Source organism: Bubalus kerabau, chromosome 1 (assembly GCF_029407905.1).
Source record: "Bubalus kerabau isolate K-KA32 ecotype Philippines breed swamp buffalo chromosome 1, PCC_UOA_SB_1v2, whole genome shotgun sequence".
In the NCBI taxonomy this organism is placed as follows: Eukaryota; Metazoa; Chordata; class Mammalia; order Artiodactyla; family Bovidae; genus Bubalus; species Bubalus kerabau.
In genome coordinates, this window is record NC_073624.1 from 227895426 (window position 1) to 227917313 (window position 21888).

Consider the following 21888-nt stretch of genomic DNA (forward strand, 5'->3'; position numbering starts at 1 on the left):
TTTTTATACTACACGTTTCCTCTGCATTTTGCTCCTCTAATTTCCACAGGTATGCATTTTTCTTATTTTCCCACTTGTTTTCTTTGTGTTTATTTTTCTGTTTCTAACACAACTGTTTGACAACACAACTAGATTCCTAATCTGCCACTTTTTGTTAGTCTTTTTCTTCCTTCAACAGGGAACAATAAAAAGCCCCCCAAATAGTATTAAGTTTATTTTACATGCCTTATTCATGACTACACATGCAATAAGTAGAACAGTCATCTATAATGTCAGGGGAAACACACTGACTGAAACCGCCCATCCTGGCCAGGCACCATAGTAACCATTTGCATGCGTTGTTTTATGACAGGAGGTCCTGGTAAGGAACACGGAACTAATCAGCCACCATCAACCGGAAGAGTTCAGGAAACGTCAAAAGGAGACACCACATGTCCAGCCACCTCCCAGAATCCTCTCTGGCATCCATCTTGGTTGAATAAGGCGTGTACCACCAGGAAGGACTCTGAGTCAAAAGAAGAAGTGAAGTCACTCAGTCATGTCTGACTCTGCAACCCCCATGGACTGTAGCCTGCCAGGCTCCTCCATCCATTGGATTTTCCAGGTGAGAATATTGGAATGGGTTGCCATTTCCTTCTCCAGAGGATCTTCCCAACCCAGGGATTGAACCAGGGTCTCCCTCGTTACAGGCAGACTCCTTACCGTCTGAGCCACCAGGGATGTCCCACAGGGGAATCCAGCGCAGCAGCTATTCTCTCCAGCCCTCTGAGTCAGAATGATTGGCTAAAGACAACCCGGAAACAAATCCCATCACCATAAAACCCAAGACTGCAAGCCACGTGGCAGAGCTGTTCTCCTGGGTTCCCTTACCCTGCTGCTCTCCACCCGGGTGCCCTTTTCCAATAAAGTCTCTTGCTTTGTCAGCACGTGTGTCTCCTTGGACAATTCATTTCCGAGTGTTAGACAAGAGCCCAGTTCCGGGCCCTGGAAGGGGTCCCTGTCCCTGCAACATATAATATTATCATCTTTTTAAAAAATGCATGGCCACAAATGGAGCTCCTCCAAACAGTGTTTTTTGACCTGATCTCCAAATAGCCATTTTTATTTTTGATGTTTGTTGGCTTTCCAGTGAGTGTCTGCTTGTTGAAAAGCAAAAATCTGTATTACTCCTTTTTCATGAACATCATTTTATTACCTCCACTTTTCACATTTTTAGCTAAAAATTAGGTACTGCTTACATAATGAATGAAAACAAAGGAAATTGTTGGCAGTGTAGAGCTTAGGACATTTTTATGTAATTGCCTCCTTTATTATGCAAATACGTTTTATTTTAACTTAGTTGGAATAAGCAAAGATTTTTAGGGGCTAAACTGGGCAAGAGAAATGGAAATAAAATGTTCAATGTTTTTCATGTTCCTATTCTTCAGGAGGCTCCATAAACTCTAAGAAATCATTGACTATAAAAAAAATACTCAAAAAAAGTTTAGTTTCAAACAAGTTTACTTCTCCAATGGACAAAAATATTTTTTTGTATAGTGTTTTTGTCTGATAGCTTTAAATTTCAAATACTAAGGGAAACCGTCCTGCCTTACTTATTTCTCCAGAGAAGGGGAACGTTATAACAGTGGAAGTTGGGTTTACTACCTTATCTTTTACAAGGGCCAAAAAAACCTTCTCCTTTCCGCAAAACTTATTCCCAGCCACTACTCTAGAGTTCTTGTTTTGGGGGTGTGGTTTATAGTTCTGGAATTTTTCTACAGTTAAAAGCAGAGAGATTTTAGTCTGACCTTGTATCCAGTTAAAGAATCTCTTCTGTAAGATAACAATTTAATGATGTAGTGAATTGTTTCTCCTCCTATCATGTACCAGGAGACCTCTTTAGTGAGCTCAAAGGGTTATGAGATGAATAACAACAACAACAACAACAGTTAATCCTTCTTGAACACCTAACTATAAGGTAGGCATTGTGCTGACTTTTCTAAGAGGGACTTGTTATTGTTATTTTTAACCCTATATAAGAGATTAAGGAATTGAGACATTGAGAAATTCTCTGCCTTTTTCCAGGACACATGGTTAAACAGTGGTAAAACCAGATTCCAGCCCAGGACTCTAACCCAGAGTCCTTGATTTTAACCATTATACTATTTGATTTTCTACTGAATCCAAATCAACCTCCCTTTAATCCCTACTCAATTAGTCTAAATTCTACCCTTTGGGGCCAAAAAGAGCATGTTAATTTCTCTTCTTCATTCATTTGTTTGTAAGAAAAAGAATATTAATCAGGCACCTTCTAGATGATAGATACTGTCTTGCAGCCTGTAATACAGCACTGAGAAGAGAGTTTCTGCTTTCATGGTGTTAACACTCTCTCCCTTAAATTGTTTGAAAACAGCCACCAGATTTCTAAAGGTTTGTCTTTCCTCAGACCAAAGTTTCCTATTCTTTCAACCATCTGTCATAGCACAAAGTTGCAAAATCTTCCCTATCATGGTAGCCTCTCTCCTCTAAACACATTTCAGTTGTAAATTTCTTTTTTTAATTAGCATATAATTGCTTTACCATGTTGTGTCAGTTTCTGCTATAGGACAACTGTGAATCAGCCAAATGTATACATATATCTCCTCCTTCTTGAGTCTCCCCCCATGAGCTGCTGAACCAACCAGACATGAAACAGCAAATCAAATAGCAATCCACATGCTTTCTGAAGGGTCTGTTAAAAATAAGGCAACCTGCCCCAAATGCAGTTTCTTAGGCTAAGACCCATGTCACCAACTGAATTAACTTAATTTTAGTTTCCATTCCCAGAAATAGAATCTTAAACTAGTGATCAGAAATTGCCTAATCAGCATCAGTTAAGTAATCTGCCTGATAGACCCCCACCATCCCCTAAAGAAAAGTGACCCTACAATACTCAATCTGCTTTTTGTCTAGTAACTTCTTGTCCCACCTCCTTTCTGAATGCAAATGCCACTTTGCACTGACCCTTGGGGCTCCTTCTTAACTGCTAATTTGGATGCTGCACAATTTGAATCCATTTTTGCTCAAACAGAATTTTTAATATGCCTCAGTTTATCTTAACACAGGTCTGGTGACTGAACAGAGAAACAAGGAGACCTTTGACGGCCCTCAGCGGCAATGAGCAACAGCAGCGAAGGTACCTGAGGAGTCCCTAGAGTCGCTGCTTCCTCACTGCCTCTGGAGGTGGTGGGTAAGTTTCCTCTAATCCTCCATCCATAGATTGTGTGTTAGGAGTGTTCACTGTTTTGAGCATTTTTTGCGTTTTGAGCATTTTTTTTCCCCACGGCCTGGATCCCCAAACTGGCCTGAGTTGGGTGGCATGGGACACAGATATAGAACTGTTTCCAGTGGCAGACCTGGTCCGACCCCTAAACCAGACCCGGTGGAGGATCAGACCGGGTCCAATTTACGCTGGATTGGGTCCAGAGTAAGGCCTCCAGCAAGTAAAATTTTGTTTGAAGGCTGTTGTCTTGTTTGAAGCAAGTTAAGCTTCCCAAAGATAATTATGAATTACAACGGCCACAGTGGAGTACTTTTAAGCTAGATAAGCTTATCCATGTATGACATGCCTTTGAGAAGATGTGTCCTGAAGAAAATGGGGTTTTCTCAGCCAACGCTCACCATACAGGATAGAAGCAAAATTCTTTTTCCTTCTTTAAAGTTCCTGGTGGCCACTGGGACACACTACTCTCTCCAGAACCTGCAGAGAGGATCCAGGGAAATCCAGCAGGAGCCAGCCAAAGATGAGAATACTTGTGTGGTGCTAAGTTGCTTCAGTCATATCCAACTCTTTGCAATCCTATGGACTATAGCCCACCAGGCTCTTCTGTCTATGGGATTCTCTGGGCAAGAATACTGGACTGAGTTGCCATGCCCTCCCCCCAGGGGATCTTCCCGAATCAGATCTCAAACCCCTGTCTGTCTCCTGCATTGGTAGGTGGGTTTTTTTTTGTTTTGTTTTGTTTTTTTTTACCACTAGCAGCATGGGAAGCCTGTAAGAATGGTTATGTGGACTTAAAAAAAAAAAAAGGCATGATGTGAGAATTGCTAATTCAGTTTTATTTGGGGCAGAGTGAAAACTGCAGCCCAGGAAACAGCACTTCAGATAGCTCTGAGAAACTGTTCCAAAGAGTTGGTGGGGGGAATGGTCAGTATATACATGATTTTTGGTGAAGGGGGAATACATGCAATCAAGCACATATTTTTCCAGAAAGTTTCTACTAGTCTTGTGAAGCCTTTGCTAATTACAGGGAACAGTCATTACCATGAAGGATTTTAGTGCTTTTCTAGATATGGGGAGATACAAGAACTGGGCTCCTGAAATCATCTATCTGAAAGACCTGTCCTGCCATCCCCCACCCTTGCAACTGAGTGCTTCATTTCTGATCTTCACCCTGAATTCCTTTCAGGGGATGTTGAAGGTCAGCACCCGTAGCAGCATATAACTTAATCCTTGCAGCAGTAGATAGGTAGATGGCAAGTGCCAATTTGTAGTTGACACCAAAGTCAGCTGGCTCATCACTGTTACTATCTGTGGTGCCTGCTCCAGAGAGGAAGGTAGGTTTCATTTTGTCCTTTCCTTTCCAAATCCAGATTGGCAGGAAAAAATCATTTGTAAGAAATCAGTCTGTTACTGAAGATAAGGTCATGTGCCCATTGCACAGTAAGGCCAAACAACCAAAACATCAGAGTGTGGAGCAGAAACTTACTGGAGGACCAAGCAACAGGCATGAGGTGGCTTATGCTCAAAAACCCCAACTCTCTGATGCCATTTAGGGAGAAATTTTTATAGCTAAAATTTGGGGTGAGGGCTATAGTGTGTGTGATTCTCTTCTGATTGGTTGGTGGGTGAGATAACAGAGTGGTTCCAGGAACTTTGTGCTCAGCCTGAAGTTACCATCCTCCACCCCAGTGTGGGCCTTAGTTCCTTCAGAAGAACTCAAAGATATCATTAAGTGTATCCCTTGGAAAAGACCCTGATGCTGGGAAAGATTGAGGGCAAGAGGAGAAGTGGGTGATGAGATGGTTGGATAGCATCAACAAGTCAATGGACATGAGTTTGAGTAAGCTCCAGGAGATAGTGAAGGACAGGGAAGCCTGGCGTGCTGCAGTCCATGGGGTCACAGACACGACTTAGCAACTGAACAGCAACAACACCCCTTGAGGAGGAACCAGGACTCGGCTTTAATCACTGAATTATAGTTTCTTGATCATTCTTCCTTTGTTTCTGCATTCTCTTACTTTCCTGATTGAATGTGCTATTTGGAACTCAGGGAAGGCCTAGGAGGCTGAAGCCCTTTTTCTGCAAATGAGAAATATGGGACAGGGAAAGGATTCCTACCCAGGAGGGCCCTCCAGGATCCCTCTGTTTCAGATCCTTGAATCATGTGACTCATAAATTTGCTTTCAGGTGCCATTAGTTGCCCTTCCTTTCTTTCCAGGGGCAGCTGTTTCCTCTTGTGTCTTGTGTCCCAAGAATTTGGCCTAGCAACAGTTAGGTTGGAGGTCTCAAAAATATGGCCAGGCAGAAAGGTGGGTTGCCTAAATTTATTTTTTAACAAGTCAGAAAGTGAGCAGAACCATTAAAGGTAGACAATCTAGGTTTATTTATTGCCTCTGCCTGTAATCTCCAAATCTCTTCTCTCCAGACCGTGACAATTTCTAGCATTCAATGTTTAAATCTGTTTACTAGAGCAAAGTTCCTTACGCTTAGCATTGCCCTTCAAATGTCCTCTAGCATCACAGACAAGATGCTGGAAGCCATCTTGCATCCATAATTTAACCTGGTGAGCTGTGAGGTGTGTTTGGCTGAGTCACTTAGTAGACCACAGCATCCCCTAGTGGTCAGATTTAAACCTCAAGCCATGTATATTCTGAATATCACAAGAAATTAACCTAAACCTTAAGTGTCATGCAACTGTGTTTTGCAAGTGTGGGACAGATTTTATTGGCTACTCTTGGTTCAATGGGTGATGAATTCTCCATTATTTATCAGGGAACCTGATGCATCTCAGGGTCATCTTACCATCTATCTACTTCTCCATTCTGGGCTACTTCTTTGTCTGAGCTTAGGAATTCAAACTGCTTTTCCTTCTCTATTTTTGTGATTATAGATATCTTTTTCCTTTTGAGGCACTTCTTATTTCTACATATGCCATTTATTGTGAGCATGTTACCTAAAGTTCCTGTAGAAATCAGGAAGGGATAGTCTACCTGGGGTGATTGTGGTTTCGACTAAAATGCATTAGATTTGGAGTCTGTCCTGAATTAAAAGCCTAGTTTTGCCACCTTATTTGGTGGTGATATTAGTCAGGTTATCTAACTTTGCTAAGTTTACTCATGAGATAAGGTTAACTACACAGGGTTATTGTGGCTCATAGGTAAAGCGAAGTGAACTACACAGAGGCCTCATGACCATTTCATCTGTGGTCTTGTAGGTCTGAAGTCCCTGTTTTTCACAGCAGATCACCTCTTGGGAGTGCTTTGGTGGCAAAAGTTAAATCAGAATCAGGTCTTAGTTCCTCTTTGTTCATCTCAGCGCAAACCCGTGAGACCCAAAAAAGCAGATCTCCAAGTCAAGCCAGAGATATAGTCCTCGGGTTGCCAGGGAAAATGGGGAGCTGTACATCACTGGCACTCACCTCAGTAACTAGTGGGGAATAGCCTCTGCTGGGGGAGAATTAAGGCTGAATGCAAAGGCTCCTCCACCACACAGCTGAGAAAATGTAACTTTTGGTTTCCTCAATGATTTAGAGCCTCTTTGAGAAAGTCGTGCCTCACCTCAAATCTACTGTGAGATACATGGAAAATCTTAAGACTAAACTCTATTCCACTGGATAGGCAGCATTTCAAAATCGTATGCCTCTGTGCCTAGACCAGTGCCAGGCACAATAGATGCTCAGTTAAATTCCAAGGAACCCTAAAGAAATTATTTCAGTCAGTGAATGGTGTGAGGCAACATGTTTCTGGACTGAGAGCTTTCCAATTGTTTCTTAAAATGCTAGTCTAATCCCCATGGGATTATGATATTTGTGATCAACTGCACATCCTGTAATTTAATGTCTGCAGTCACATTTCCTGGGACAGAGTCCTCAGAATGTGAGGAGGATGGGGAAGGGAAAAGCATCCTGAAAGAAACCCTGTCCAAAATTATAGGATTGCTGTATTTTGTAAAACTCGGTTTATTTTGAGTTTGCCTCCAGCTTCTGTTCTCGGTGTAATCAAACATGCCTTTGAGGAAAAAGCATATAGGAGCAACAGGACGTATTTAGATGCATTTTATTCAGCAATCAGGCCAGCCACGCATTGTAGTGTACTTATGGGATTTCAGAACTTTGGTTCTCAGCAAGGCCCAGATTTTTGAACGAGGACAGGAGTCTGACGTTCCCTGTAGAAGAGATTGGGGAAAAAAAATTAGTTTAAACTTTGCTGAGAAAATGTGACTATGGGGGGAAAACAAGGAAAAAATTCAGCTTTATTTAAAATGAGAGGTTTGGGATTTCCTTCCATTTCTGTTTCTCTTATTCATATATTTATTCACTTATTAAGTCATCAAATACTGATTGAGAACTACTACCTATATTGAGAATACAACAGAAGGGAAAACTGTTCATCCTTATAGAGTTGACAGATCTAGCAGGGCATCATTAAAAGCCTTGAAATGAATCTTTAATCCATTGTTGCTTTTCCTGCTGACGTCATTGTCCTAGCCACCAGATTTCCAGCAGCTACCCAGGCTACTTTAGGATCTTTGCCTTAGGACTCTGGGGATTCCCATCTGTGAGATTTTGCAAAAGGAAATCATATCCTTATCTCGTAGGATAGTTGCTTTAGTTAGCATCTACACAGAACCCATGGTTGGACTTATTTTCCATAGCTATGCTGTCCATGACAGCTGACATGATCTCATATAGCTGCTTAAATTTAAATCAGTTTAATAATGTTAAAAGTCCAGCTTTTTGGTTATGGTAGCCACGTTTTAAATGCTGGTGCCATGACTAGAGGCCTCCATATTGGACAGCATTTCCGTCATTGCAAAAGGTTCTTACAGGAGAATGCTAGTTTATAGAAAAGAATTTGCCAGTGTAGATTGCCTGAGAAGATATAGAGTAATTGGAAAAAAAGTTCTTACTGAATATATCTGCCAGGAGCATAGTGATCAAGGAGATGCAAGCCCTTGTTCTTCTACTCATCTCAAAACTCAACAACTAGGGTCAGAACCTGGATCTAGTTAACCATACAATATATTAACACTTGTTTGGCGGTTTTAATGGGCAGTAGAAAGAAAAGCAAAATGATACATGAGTAGCATTGAAGCGTATATATTACCATATGTAAAATAGATATCTAATAGAAAGTTGCTGAACAACACAGGGAGTTCAACGCAGTACTCTGTGACAGCCTGGAGGGGTGGGACAAGGTGGGGGCAGTTCAAGAGGGAGGAGACGTATGTATACTTACCGCTGATTCACACTGTTGTATAAACATTGTGAAACAACTATCCTCCAACTAAAAATATATTTTTTAAAAATGGTACTTTTGAAAAAGCTACATTTCTCTCTCCTGCTTTCTTATCAGAGAAATATAGGAAGAGAAAGTACTTTTTCGGGCATTCAAATATCACCCCCTTATTTACATATTTTTAAAAGAATAGAAAAAGCAGGCAGGACTGATAGATTTTTACAATCTAAAGAAACTGGGTGTCCCAGCCCTATGCTCATATTTTTCCAGTGTTTCACTCTAAATATTAGGCCGTTTGATCTTGGCACTTGGAAATCGTCCAAGTCTCAAGGCTGTTGTACTGCTTTCCCCTCCCCTTGGACAGAAATATGATGTTTGACTTTAACATCAATAACATAGGCCTTGAGAAAATTAACAGGTGGTATCAACTTTCTTTTATAAGTTTTTAATGTGGGATTTTTTTAAAAGCAGAGAATCTAATGTTTTCGGCCTAAAACTTTAGGATATTAACTATTTCTCCCTGGAAACCTATTTCCACAATCCTTGTTAAATACCAAGAATTTTCTGAAATGATTTAAAGCAGATCAAAGAGAGGGTTCATGATACAATGAATTAGAGCAGTGGAATGATGGAAGTGCATGCAGTCATTTGAGCCTAAATCAAAGTCTTAACACCACATCAGTTCCAAAATAACCGAGTTTTCTAGGTTCCTTGCGGAATCTCTTTTGTTTGACCATTCTACATCTTTAACCTGGAAGGTTTTTGTGATACTATGAAAACAGACCACTGTTTAAATGACTTCCTTTTCATGAATCCTTTCTTGACCCTTTCAGTAAGAAGCAATCTGTCTCTCTCCTTCATTCCTATAGCACATTGCTAACACCCATGTAATGGCATTTGTCACAAGTTACAAGAAGCTACCTTATTTGTGCTATTTTCTCTTAGTTATATTCACAAGGAAAGTGGAGGAGACTAGCACAATGCTTGGCAGAAAGTGTTCAGTAGCAAAGACAGAACATCTGTGGCAAATTTATTTCTCTGAGCTCGTGAGTCTGATTCCCATCACTAGCCACCTATGGTCAGTTCAGAAACTCCACTGAGGCTGGTTCTCACATCCATTAAAAAAAAGCGTTACCAAAATATGTTTTTGGTCACCTAATCAATATAATTCACCTTTGCATATTTTAAGACTTTAGTAAACACGATGATTACTATTGCGAAGAATGTTTTTTTTAAGTATAAGGGAATTTGGGGTATATTGTGAGCTTTAAAAAATCCATACTATCTCGTTTGCTACAAAAGCTTGGGGTTTTTAATTATAGAATTGACTTAAAAAATTAATTGAAAGAAGCATTCAAACACTTCCCCTCCTCTACTGCTTGGTAATTTCTTAAACACCTTTTATACTGCACCATATTATTACTTACATTCTGGCTTTTGTTCAGTTTTTTCTTCATATTGGAATGCTTCTCTCTCCTTCTTTAGAATGTCCTAGAGAAAGCCTCCAAACTTCTCAAAATCCTAGCAGGCATAAATAATTCTTTTTGATTTTGTGCTCTCAGAGCACTTTGCTTGCAGTACCACTGAGCCCACTGTGTTAGCGCTGAGCGTAAGCAAACCGGGAGACAAAACCTGGGGGATTTGCTTCTGTATCTCACACGTACTTAGGCTGGTACCTGACTTTATCATGGAAAGAGCAAGGATTTCGTACCAGATCTGTCACTCATTGCTGAGCATTATTTAAACCAACTAAATCTCAATTTTCTCCTGGGCATAATAAGCTTAGTATTATTTACCTCATAGAGTCATTACGAATATTAAATACCTTGCACAATGCTTGACACAATGTATACTCTTTTCTATCATAATGCACACACACTTCTATATAATCTTTACAGATATATAATGAGAAAAAGATCAAGACTGTTTGAGGGAAAACTAGGTATTTTGTTTTTCACATGGTGAAATTCATGTTATTGGCATATTCACTGAGTCTTAGATATATAAAAATCTGAAGACATCTAGCTTAAAATATATATTTTAAAAGAAATTCAAGCTTGTACTCACTTATTTTCCATACATAACAAGCATTCATTAGAATAAGTAACTCCATCTGTCCCACAGACAGGGTTATAGATCCTGGGACATCCGTTCACTTCATTTGTGCACTTGGCCTATAAATGGAATGGAACAGAATCATTTCCCATCATTTTTCATTCTTTGAATTTATAGCACAGCCTCTAAAATCTCCCTGAGTTGATCACCTTAAAAATGGATTGGAAGGATGATACTAAGTGTTCTAAAGGGAAGAATCCAAAATTTGTGTTCAGAAAACCTGGTTTTAAGTAATGCCTCCGCTACTTAGAGGCTGTGTGACATTGGGAAATCTCTTGGTGTCTCTGAACCACAGTCACTTCATTTGCCAAACAAGAATGATGTTGTCCTTTTGCCTACCTGTCTCATCAGGTGTTGTGAGGTTTGAATAGGGTGAGTGAGAGAATGTTCTAGTTTACAGTCACTACAAGTGCCAGCTTCTCTCAGGTCAGCCACACCTTGAAGCACGTTCTTCCTTGCACACAGTAGTCCTGCTACCCTGGTCTTATCCAAGTCACTTAAAGACGTGCAGTGCCTTCCACCTTTGGAGTTTTTGCACAGCCTGTTTTCTCTACCATCAGTAAGAACTAATAATTATGAAATGACTTTTACAGGGCAGATACTGTCCTAAATGCTTTTTATGTATTATTATATTTAAACTTCACAACTAGCCTATGAACTTTTTTATCATACTTTCCTTCTAGTAAGGATAATGAAGTACAAAGGGAGTAAATCTTCCCAGGTCACACACCTAATAATTACTGGTTCCTGGATTTAAACCCTGTCAATCCAGGTTCTGAACTTTAGCTCTTCTCCACTTGACTCTAAGATTTATTTATTTTGGGCTGCGCTGGGTCTTTGTTGCTGCACAGACTTTGTCTAGTTGCGGTGAGCACCGGCTACTCTAGTTACCGGGTGTGGGCTTCTCATTGCGGTGGCTTCTCCTGTAGCGGAGCATGAGTCTAGGGGCCCATGGGCTTCAGGAGTGGCAGCTTGAAGGCTCAGTAGTTGTGGTTCCTGAGCTCTAGAGCATGAAACCCATTTGCCAATGGTTTTGGCAAACATGTTTTTTGCTCCGCGGCTTGTGGGATCCTCCCCAACCATGGATCGAACCCATGTCTCTTGCACTGGTAGGAGGATTCTTTATCACTGAGCCACCAGGGAAACTCTAGAGTAAGTTGCTGATGGAATCAGAACTTCTTTATAATACATCACAAATGTAGTAATTTATTTACTCATGCACTTTTGGTTTGTCATTGGCCTTCTCACTACATATAAATGTAATGAGAAGAGGACGCTTCTTCCGCTGGTCTCCACTTAAAATTCGTGTCCTACAAGATAGCCCCACTATATAGAAAAACCCCTTTACAGCAAACATAATATGACTACACAGAAATTGCCTGTGTATCTGAGAATTTGTCCCTCAACATAAGCACCTGTGGGGAACTACAGTCACTACCCACATTTAGTAGGTTAAGCCTTGCCAGCGTTCAAACTCCTTGTATTAACTTGAGGCTAAATTGAAAGGTGAGTTAGACTATGCTTTGGTTGGAACAAACACTTCTCGCCCCAGAGGTAAAAAAAATTACAAAATTTTCTCTACCTCTCTTCCCAGGATGTTAGCTCCACTGTTACCTGGAAAACATAAATCAGACATGTGAAGTTGAGTCTTGAATGGGAGAGGACAGATGTATTCTCATTCAGAAATTTCTGCTTCCACTTAAGTCTATGTCTTCTCTGCTGGCCTCTTTCACCACCTAGCCCTTCTTATTTCCATCTTTTTTCCTCAAGGACATCTCACTGCTGTTCACTCACAGCCTGCCTTCTGAAACCTCAAAAAAATTAAGCAAAAATTTGATTAGGACAAAAGTTTTGTATGTTTAAGACAAGTTGACTTGTTTCCTTGAAAATAAAAATGATGTACTTACTGCTTCAGATGTCTCAGGCACAGAGCAAATACCTTCTGAATGCTCACTGACATTCTAGTTAGCAACTTGTTTATTGATGTAGGAAATGTAAGTATCTATCTTAAATTTATAGATAAAGATATGGAGAGTTTCTATAACCAGTAAAACAGTTAACACTAGCAATTACCAGGTCTTATGATGCAAAACTAATTTTTATATTTATGCATAAGTCTTCTTTTGTAAGTGATGCTAAAAAAAGTGGAATCTTCTGACAACTCAAACTTTGGTTCCCAAAGACCTCTTTTCATCCATTGCATTGTGCTATTAGTTTAATTCACATTTTTTGAATTTACAGGTAGATACTTAAAATTGTCATGCTGCATTTTCCAGAAAATAGCAGGTCTTGATGACATCACGTTTATGTAGGATTCGGTGACTCTGGGTGAGCTCATTGTAGGGAAGATGGACTAATTCGATAGTATTAGTCACTTCTTCTAAAGGAAGAAATGTTGGTCAGATTTGATTTTGTTATTAACAATCTCTGAGGTCAACTAGGTAAGGAGGTAGTTTTCCCAAGTTAAATGTTTTGAAAAGGCATAAGACACTCACTGGCCTGGAAAAGAAGGTCCCTGGAATAGTCAGAACCTGATGTGGTGAGAATCCCACTGGATTTTAGAATCTAGTTGAGTCTAAGATTTAATGAGCAGGTGATCGCCACACAGGCATCTATCTGTATTAATTGATATGCATGAGAAATGGAAAAGGGACCACCACTCCCATAAATATATAGCAAATACAACAAATAGCATTGTTCCTTTTTTCATAAAGTGTCGATTTGGTTTCTTTGCTAGATCTGATAAAAAAATTTAACACGTTATCCATTTCCAAAGACAAAAAGGAAGCTGATGCCGATTCTGGAGGTTCAGATCGTCTCTCAGCATTATCAAGACAGTTTGAAGACATACACATACCATCTATTCAAGAAGAATATTTTTTCTAAAATTATTCTGTAGGTCAGAAGTCAAATTCTTAAACTCTGCCCTGTACATTGTAACCTATTTCTACAATTCCATGAGAACATAAAATTTGTAAATTGGCCTTAAACATGTACAGAGTTAGAAGGGTACTTGATGTTGAAATAATCCCTTCATTTTTCTACCATATCTCTTGAAGAGTCAGCTTCATTACCTGAAAAAAAACATTTCATGTCTGAGCACTAGTAAAATTGTTTTCCTGTGTTATGTTAAAATCCCTCTTTCGATATATAATTCTCATCCACTGATCTTATTTCATCTCCCTAGAACCAAAAGATCTGTCCAAGAGTAGACTCTAAGTCTTGAAAGTCATGTGCTCAATAAGGCAACAGGTCAAAAAGGTTTTACTCAAATCAGAAAAATAAGCAAAGATACCTACCAGATAAACTCATCAGAACCAAGGCAGTGAGGAGAAAGATGCTTGCCAGCTTCATGGCTGAAATGCTGGTTCTAGAGCTCAGTTGAAAACTGCACCGAACTTACCACTTCGCTCTGGAACCCTGGGACTGGAAGGGTCATATAGGCAGTGTGGGCTTCCAGTCTCCACCTCCTGCTCTGAGTCACAGATCTCCTTGGTTATTGATTGACTCCGTAGCATAGCCTGTCCTCCAGGTTTGGGGCACACCACCAGTGTAAGAAAGCTGTAGGAGAGGAATGCCCTAGGCCTGAAATGTGCAAGATAAAGACTGTCGGGAAGAGATTATTAGTGGTTACTTGGTTCTTGCCCTAACTTCCTCTGACTATGGAGAGAAAGACCATGGTCAAATTCTGGTTTTCTCATCTGTAAGGTGAACTCAAAAGTTCTTGTCCTCTGTAATTCTGGGTGTATGAAGAGGTATGAATATCTAAAAAAACTCCATTCTTGCTTCTTTTTCTTCAGCTTTTAAAATTCTTTCTCTCTTTTCTGTCTTTTTCTGCCACCCATTCACAAAGCCTAAAGTAGCTGACAGAGGGCCAAGTTAGAGGTAAGGAGGACTCTCTTTCCTAGGTGTGTGTGTACTCCAAGGTAGAGTGGGCTAACCAGAGACTCTTACCAGCTCTATGTCCCTGGACAAGTAGTTCACCTGGGGATGGAAATAATAACAGTACCTACCTCAAAGAATTGATCTTCCATTCCAAAATATGCCTTGTGTATATTTTGGAACCATGTGTGGTTTGGGGAGATAATTCTCAATTCTTTCTCATCTTTCTGCATATCTTATGGGTAGAGACATCGACTGCATGTGGTTCAAACAATCTTTTCAAGAGTGTTTCTACAGGAAATAGCCCTGGAATGTAGAATAGTCTCTCTCTCTGGTGTAAAAGAGAGGTTTGTTTGCCATTGGGTATAAGATAGTATCTCTCACTAGGGCAAAGTTTAGGCAGGTATAATGCTTTTTTTGTGTATCTGCATCACATGGTTTGTGGTATCTTAGTTCCCCAACCAGGGATTGAACCTGGGCCATGGCAGTGAGAGCACCAAGTCCTAACTGTTGGACCACCAGGGAATTTCCAGGCATAGTGCCCTTGAAAAAATTTAGGGATTTTTAAAAGCTGGGCATCCTTCCCTTGTAGCACATTGTGCTTTCTCTGTATGTTTTCTTGGCCCTCTTCGTGTCACGGTATGGAGGCTGGGCCTGGAGAACCAGAGCAAATGCTGGGACTCTGGCTATTGCTATTGAGTAATTACATCCCTTTTCTCTGAGTCAGGAGTCTGTGTCTTCTGTCAGACTGCCTTTAACTGTGGCAGAATAACGTGTCAGCTTCTAACCAGGGTGAAATCTTTAACCCTCCCAGGTCATGATGTATGTTAACTGTATTCAAAAGAAAAAAAAGAACTGTACTAATCTATGGGGATGGATCACTGTTCTCATGAAGCTTTCATGACATTTTAGTTTGAGAGAGATAGGGAATAAAAAAGTAATCAAATAATTACAAAGTATATCAGATCAGATCAGATCAGATCAGTCGCTCAGTCGTGTCCGACTCTTTGCGACTCCATGAATCGCAGCACGCCAGGCCTCCCTATCCATCACCAACTCCCGGAGTTCACTCAGACTCACGTCCATCGAGTCAGTGATGCCATTCAGCCATCTCATCCTCTGTCGTCCCTTTCTCCTCCTGCCCCCAATCCCTCCCAGCATCAGAGTCTTTTCCAATGAGTCAACTCTTCGCATGAGGTGGCCAAAGTACTGGAGTTTCAGCTTTAGCATCATTCCTTCCAAAGAAATCCCAGGGCCGATCTCCTTCAGAATGGACCGGTTGGATCTCCTTGCAGTCCAAGGGACTCTCAAGAGTCTTCTCCAACACCATAGTTCAAAAGCATCAATTCTTCAGTGCTCAGCCTTCTTCACAATCTAACTCTCACATCCATACATGACCACAGGAAAAACCATAGCCTTGACTAGACGAACCTTTGTTGGCAAAGTAATGTCTCTGCTTTTGAATGTGCTATCTAGGTTGGTCATAACTTTCCTTCCAAGGAGTAAGCATCTTTTAATTTCATGGCTGCAGTCACCATCTGTAGTGATTTTGGAACCCAGAAAAATAAAGTCTGACACTGTTTCCACTGTTTCCCCATCTATTTCCGATGAAGTGTTGGGACCGGATGCCATGATCTTCGTTTTCTGAATGTTGAGCTTTAAGCCAACTTTTTCACTCTCCACTTTCACTTTCATCAAGAGGCTTTTTAGTTCCTCTTCACTTTCTGCCATAAGAGTGGTGTCATCTGCATATCTGAGGTTATTGATATTTCTCCTGGCAATCTTGATTCCAGCTTGTGTTTCTTCCAGTCCAACATTTCTCATGATGTACTCTGCATATAAGTTAAATAAACAGGGTGACAATATACAGCTTCGATGAACTCCTTTTCCTATTTGGAACCAGTCTTGTTGTTCCATGTCCAGTTCTAACTGTTGCTTCCTGACCTGCATGCAAATTTCTCAAGAGGCAGGTCAGGTGGTCTGGTATTCCTATCTCTTGAAGAATTTTCCACAGATTATACTAAATGTTATGGAGAAAAAGAAGATATTAAGCAGAGGCAGCATGAGGAAGCAGAAGATATTAAGAAGAGATGGCAAGAATACACAGAAGAACTATACAAAAAAGATCTTCATGACCCAGATAACCATGATGGTGTGATCACTCACCTAGAGCCAGACACCTGGAATGTGAAGTCAAGTGGGCCTTAGAAAGCATCACTATGAACAAAATTAGTGGAGGTGGTGGAATTCCAGTTGAGCTATTTCAAATCCTAAAAGATGATGCTATGAAAGTGCTGCACTCAATATACCAGCAAATTTGGAAAACTCAGCAGTGGTCACAGGACTGGAAAAGGTCAGTTTTCATTCCAATCCCAAAGAAAGTCAATGCCAAAGAATGTTCAAATTACTGCACAATTGCACTCATCTAACATGCTAGCAAAGTAATGCTCAAAATTCTCCAAGCGAGGTTCCAACAGTACATGAACCGTGAACTTCCAGATGTTCATGCTGGTTTTAGAAAAGGCAGAGGAACCAGAGATCAAATTGCCAACATCCCCTGGATCATCAAAAAAGCAAGAGAGTTCCAGAAAAACATCTATTTCTACTTTATCAACTACACCAAAGCCTTTGACTATGTTGATCACAACAAACTGTGGAAAATGCTTCAAGAGATGGGAATACCAGACCACCTGACCTGCCTCCTGAGAAATCTGTATGCAGGTCAGGAAGCAACAGTTAGCACTGGACATGGAACAATGGACTGGTTCCAAATCAGGAAAGGAGTACATCAAGGCTGTATATTGTCACCCTGCTTATTTAACTTGTATACAGAGTACATCATGCAAAATGCTGAACTGGATGAAGCACAAGCTGGAATCAAGATTGCCGGGAGAAATATCAATAACCTCAGATACACAGATGACACCACCTTTATGGCAGAAAGTGAAGAAGAACTAAAAAGCCTCTTGATGAAAGTGAAAGAGGAGAGTGAAAAAGTTGGCTTAAAACTCAACATTCAGAAAACTAAGATCATGGCATCCAGTCCAATTATTTCATGGCAAATATATGGGGAAACAAAGGAAACAGTGAGAGAAACTTTATTTTGGGGGCTCCAAAATCACTGCAGATGGTGACTGTAGCCATGAAATGAAAAGAAGCTTGCTCCTTGAAAGGAAAGCTATGATCAGTCTAGACAGCATATTAAAAAGCAGACACATTACTTTGCCAACAAAGATTCATCTAGTCAAAGGTATGGTTTTTTCAGTAGTCATGTATGGATGTGAGAGTTGGATTATAAAGAAAGCTGAGCACTGAAGAATTGATGCTTTTGAACTGTGGTGTTGGAGAAGACTCTTGAGAGTCCTTTGAACTACAAGGAGATCCAATCAGTCTATCCTAAAGGAAATCAGTCCTGAATATTCATTGGAAAGACTGATGCTGAAGCTGAAACTCCAATACTTTGGCCACCTGATGCAAAGAACTGACTCCTTTGAAAAGACCCTGATGCTGGGAAAGATTGAAAGCAGGAGGAGAAGGGGATGATAGAGGATGAGATGGTTGGATGGCATCACCAGCTCAATGGACATGAGTTTGAGTAAGCCCCGGGTATTGGTGATGGACAGGGAGGCCTGGCATGCTGCAGTCCTTGGGATCGAAAAGAACCAGACATGACTGAGTGACTGAACTGAACTGAACTGAGGTGAGCACATTTATCTACCTTATTTAAATTGCATATGTAAAATTGTGTATATTTCTCATATATGTATCTCTTTGCTAGATCTCTCCTCTGATCTTCATACCAGATATTAAGTGCCTTCCTGAAAATTTTGAACATCCTATAGACACTTCAAATTTAATGTTATACTACTGTTTTAATCATTTACCACAGATATTTGTCTCTTCAGCCTCCCAATTGCTTCTCTTTCCTCCAGTTGTTTGGTCAAGATCTAAGTGTTCTCCTTGATGCCTTCCTCCACCCTCACCATGTGCCATCTTCCACTTTTAATTCATTACCAAGGTCTCTTCTTGACTTTGTGTCCAAAATAACCTCAATTCTGGACACTTCTCATTCCCTTACATGGTCCTATCTAAGATGAGGCAATCATTTCCACCTTGACATTCTGAAATTTCTTTCAGGTAGTTTCCCAACAACATCTGTTATTTCATCTTCCAAGCTACCCTCCATAGGATAATTCAGTGATCTTTATAGAGTGTATGCGTGATCATGTGGTGCTCCGGTTCCCCGTGGTTCAGCATCCTAGGGAAGGTTGATGTGAATGACTTGGCTCCTGTCTACATCTCTTACTTTATTCCCATCAGTTTCCTGCTAGTTCAGTCTGTCAGTCTACATTGGTCTTTTCTCTGTTCTCTCTTGAAGGGGGGCGGCGTGGGGGAGCATCTAGCTTTTAACCCTCAGATTCAGGTTACATTTTCTCATGGAGCTGCCTTTCTGAGCATTCCCTAATTCTCTTCTGCGTCTATATTAACTTTTGTTATTTTATTATTTCCTGATACCCTGCATAGCACTTAACTTCCACTCTATAGCTGTTTTTATGGTTATTATGTAATATCTCTTCATGTTTAGGGAGCAAATTTTGTTGTTTTGTTTACTGTAGTAGCAAGCAAAGTACCTGGAAAAGAGTAGGTTCTAAAGAAATATTTACTGAAAACATAAGTTGAGTAGTACATGTGTATATCTGATTTTCCTAAAGACTCAGTTTTATGCCTTGTTCATTTTTACTCCAGTGTCTGCAATAGAGTAGTCCTTCACTGGCTTCTTTAGTCTTTTATTTGTTCAGCCATTATTATAATTGAATATTCATAGAGCCTTGCTATTTAAAAAGTCTGGCTTGAGTGCAAAGGAAATCCATATGATTTCTGCTCTCATGGAGTTTAGGCTAAGCATTTATAAATATCATCTGAATGAGTAAAGTTTTGTTCATTTCAAATCATAATTTAAATATTAGTTTTATTGTTAATAAGTTTCCAATAGCCACCATAAAGGGTTGGGGCTGTTAATATTTGAATTTTAATAGAAAAGGAATTTTTCTTTGGTTTCACAAGTAGTCTGAGGAGAAAGGATTGACTTGGGACAGGAATTCTTTTTTTCTTTTTTAAAAATTTATTTTAATTGGAGACTGATTACTTCACAATGTTGTGGTGTTTTTTGCCATACATTCATATGAATTACCATGGGTGTACATGTGTTCCCCATCTTGACCCTCCCTCCCACCTTCCTCCCCATCCCATCCCTCAGGGTCATCCCAGTGCATCAACCCTAATTGCCCTGGGACAGAAACTCTTTAGATAATAATAGCAGTAGTAAAACATTCAGATTTAGAACCATCTGATGCCAAAGCCCAGGCTCTTTCCAAAACACTGATTAATAGACATTTTGACTCTGGACCCAAAGTAAAACATAGATTTTGTGTTATGGCCTAGTATATACATACACACACATGTATGTCATAGACAAGTAAGACTGTTAGGAAATAAAACATAATCTTATGATACACGATGGTTCTTGGTACATTTTATTCTGTCCTATCTCATAGTTCACCAGTCCTGACTTGCAATTTGAAAAACATTTTACTACAATGAAATACCATGGACTCCATTCAATCTTGTTTTCTAATTCACGTGGCGGATTCATGTTGATGTATGGCAAAACCAATACAATATTATAAAGTAATTAGCCTCTAATTAAAATAAATAAATTTAAATTAAAAAAAAAAGAATCTGGGTAAAATTCTAGTTAGAAACTGCCCTAAACTATGATAGGAGATGGTTCTTTGGAGGCACAAATCGAAGAGGACATGAAGAGACAAACCTGGCTCTAATTACAATACTGCTGTTTCAACTGTGATAGAACTCTGGGAAAATTATTTTCTTTAACTATAAAAATGTATTTCATAAGATATTTGGTTTGAGTAAAAATAAACCTAGAAAAATAAATATTGTGCAAAAATATTCTTTCATCTCCCTTGGAATAATAATTGCTAACTGGTAATAATGTCACTCTTCTTCCATGGATTGGAATAATGGTAAAACATTTAAGCTTCTTATGATCAATGTTTTGACAGAATAAATACTGTTAGAATAAATACTATGTGCCCTAGAGGATGGGATGAGCACTGGTTGGAACAATTCTGCTACTGTTCTAGACGGTTAGTCATATTTAATGTGTTTACATGGCTAGCCTTGTGTAAATTCCTCCTTCACTTTACTTCTCTGTGTACATATCCATCAGTATATTATCAGGAACTCAATCAAATGTATTATGACCTACTGTCCTTTGCGTCAAGGACTAATTATTCACCTGTATAAAGAATGATGACAAACCTTAAGAGAACTGTTGTAATGGGTGCTGAGAGTATTGGCTGGAATGGGGATATTGGTTGAACACCTGTTAATTTTCACATCCTGTTCTCAAGGTTTGACTGGTATAAAAATTACAGAAATTGGAGAGACTCAGCCTCATATATTTAACCTGACACTTGAAGACTTCTTTGACTTAGCTGCATCTTAACTCTTAAATCTCATTTTTCACAATTCATGGACCTTTCTGATTTTTCTTAAATGATCTCTTCTTTTCTTTATACTGCTTACTCTCTTAAAAGGTACCAATGATTTTGTATCCATCCTCTAAAGCTTGGCTAAAATATCTATGGTCCTTGATTCAATTAGTTATGATTCCCCCTCCTCTTTAATCTCTCATAGAAGTTCATAAACCTATCACTTAATAGTTAAAAAAATTAGATCATCATCATTACTATAATTATAATCATTGTGGCTAAAAAATTTCAAATCTTTATGCCAGGCACTGTGGTACTTTATTTCCATCATTTAAAGACCCTATAGCATCATTATTTCCATTTTACAAGTAAGGAAACTAAGGCACAAAGATTTCAATTGTCATGTTTCTGACCACAGAGGTCAAATACTAACATACACATATTTCCTGTAGTCATGTATGGATGTGAGAATTGGACCATAAGGAAGGCTGAGCACCAAAAAATTGATGATTTTGAACTGTGGTTCTGGAGAAGACGCTTGAGAGTTCCTTGGACTGCAAGGAGATCAAACCAGTCAACCCTAAAGGAAATCAACCCTGAATATTCATTGGAAGGACTGATGCTGAAGCTGAAGCTCCGATACTTTGGCCATCTGATGCAAAGAACGGACTCCTTGGGAAAGACCCTGATGCTGGGAAAGAATGAAGGCAGGAGGAGAAGGGGGTAACAGGATGAGATGGTTGGATGGCATCACCAACTCGATGGACATGGGTTTGAGCAAGCTCTGGGAGTTGGTGCTGGACAGGGAGGCCTGGCACACGTCAGTCCATGGGGTCACAAAGAGTCAGACACAACTGACTGGCTGAACTGATATATATACACATGTGTATGTGTATAT

At 39.8% G+C, this 21888-nt stretch overlaps 1 protein-coding gene, 1 long non-coding RNA gene and 1 other non-coding gene across 3 annotated transcripts; 1 reads left to right on the forward strand and 2 right to left on the reverse strand.

The window, feature by feature from the left end:
- The first annotated feature begins 485 nt into the window (after nucleotides 1-485).
- LOC129642238 (uncharacterized) lies at nucleotides 486-924 on the forward strand. Its single transcript, XR_008709569.1, has 2 exons — nucleotides 486-604; nucleotides 690-924. It is a non-coding gene; the product is annotated as an uncharacterized LOC129642238 (long non-coding RNA).
- Nucleotides 925-7279: 6355 nt separating this feature from the next.
- On the reverse strand, nucleotides 7280-12398 carry SPINK1 (serine peptidase inhibitor Kazal type 1). Its single transcript, XM_055566791.1, has 3 exons — nucleotides 12176-12398; nucleotides 10546-10652; nucleotides 7280-7405 (listed from the first exon to the last, which is right to left on the reverse strand). The coding sequence occupies exons 1-3, from the start codon at nucleotides 12227-12229 to the stop codon at nucleotides 7360-7362; spliced, it is 207 nt and encodes a 68-aa protein (XP_055422766.1). The 5' UTR covers nucleotides 12230-12398; the 3' UTR covers nucleotides 7280-7359.
- A 2530-nt stretch (nucleotides 12399-14928) lies between these two features.
- TRNAE-CUC (transfer RNA glutamic acid (anticodon CUC)) lies at nucleotides 14929-15000 on the reverse strand. The gene has a single exon. It is a non-coding gene; the product is annotated as a tRNA-Glu (tRNA).
- Nucleotides 15001-21888: the final 6888 nt, after the last annotated feature.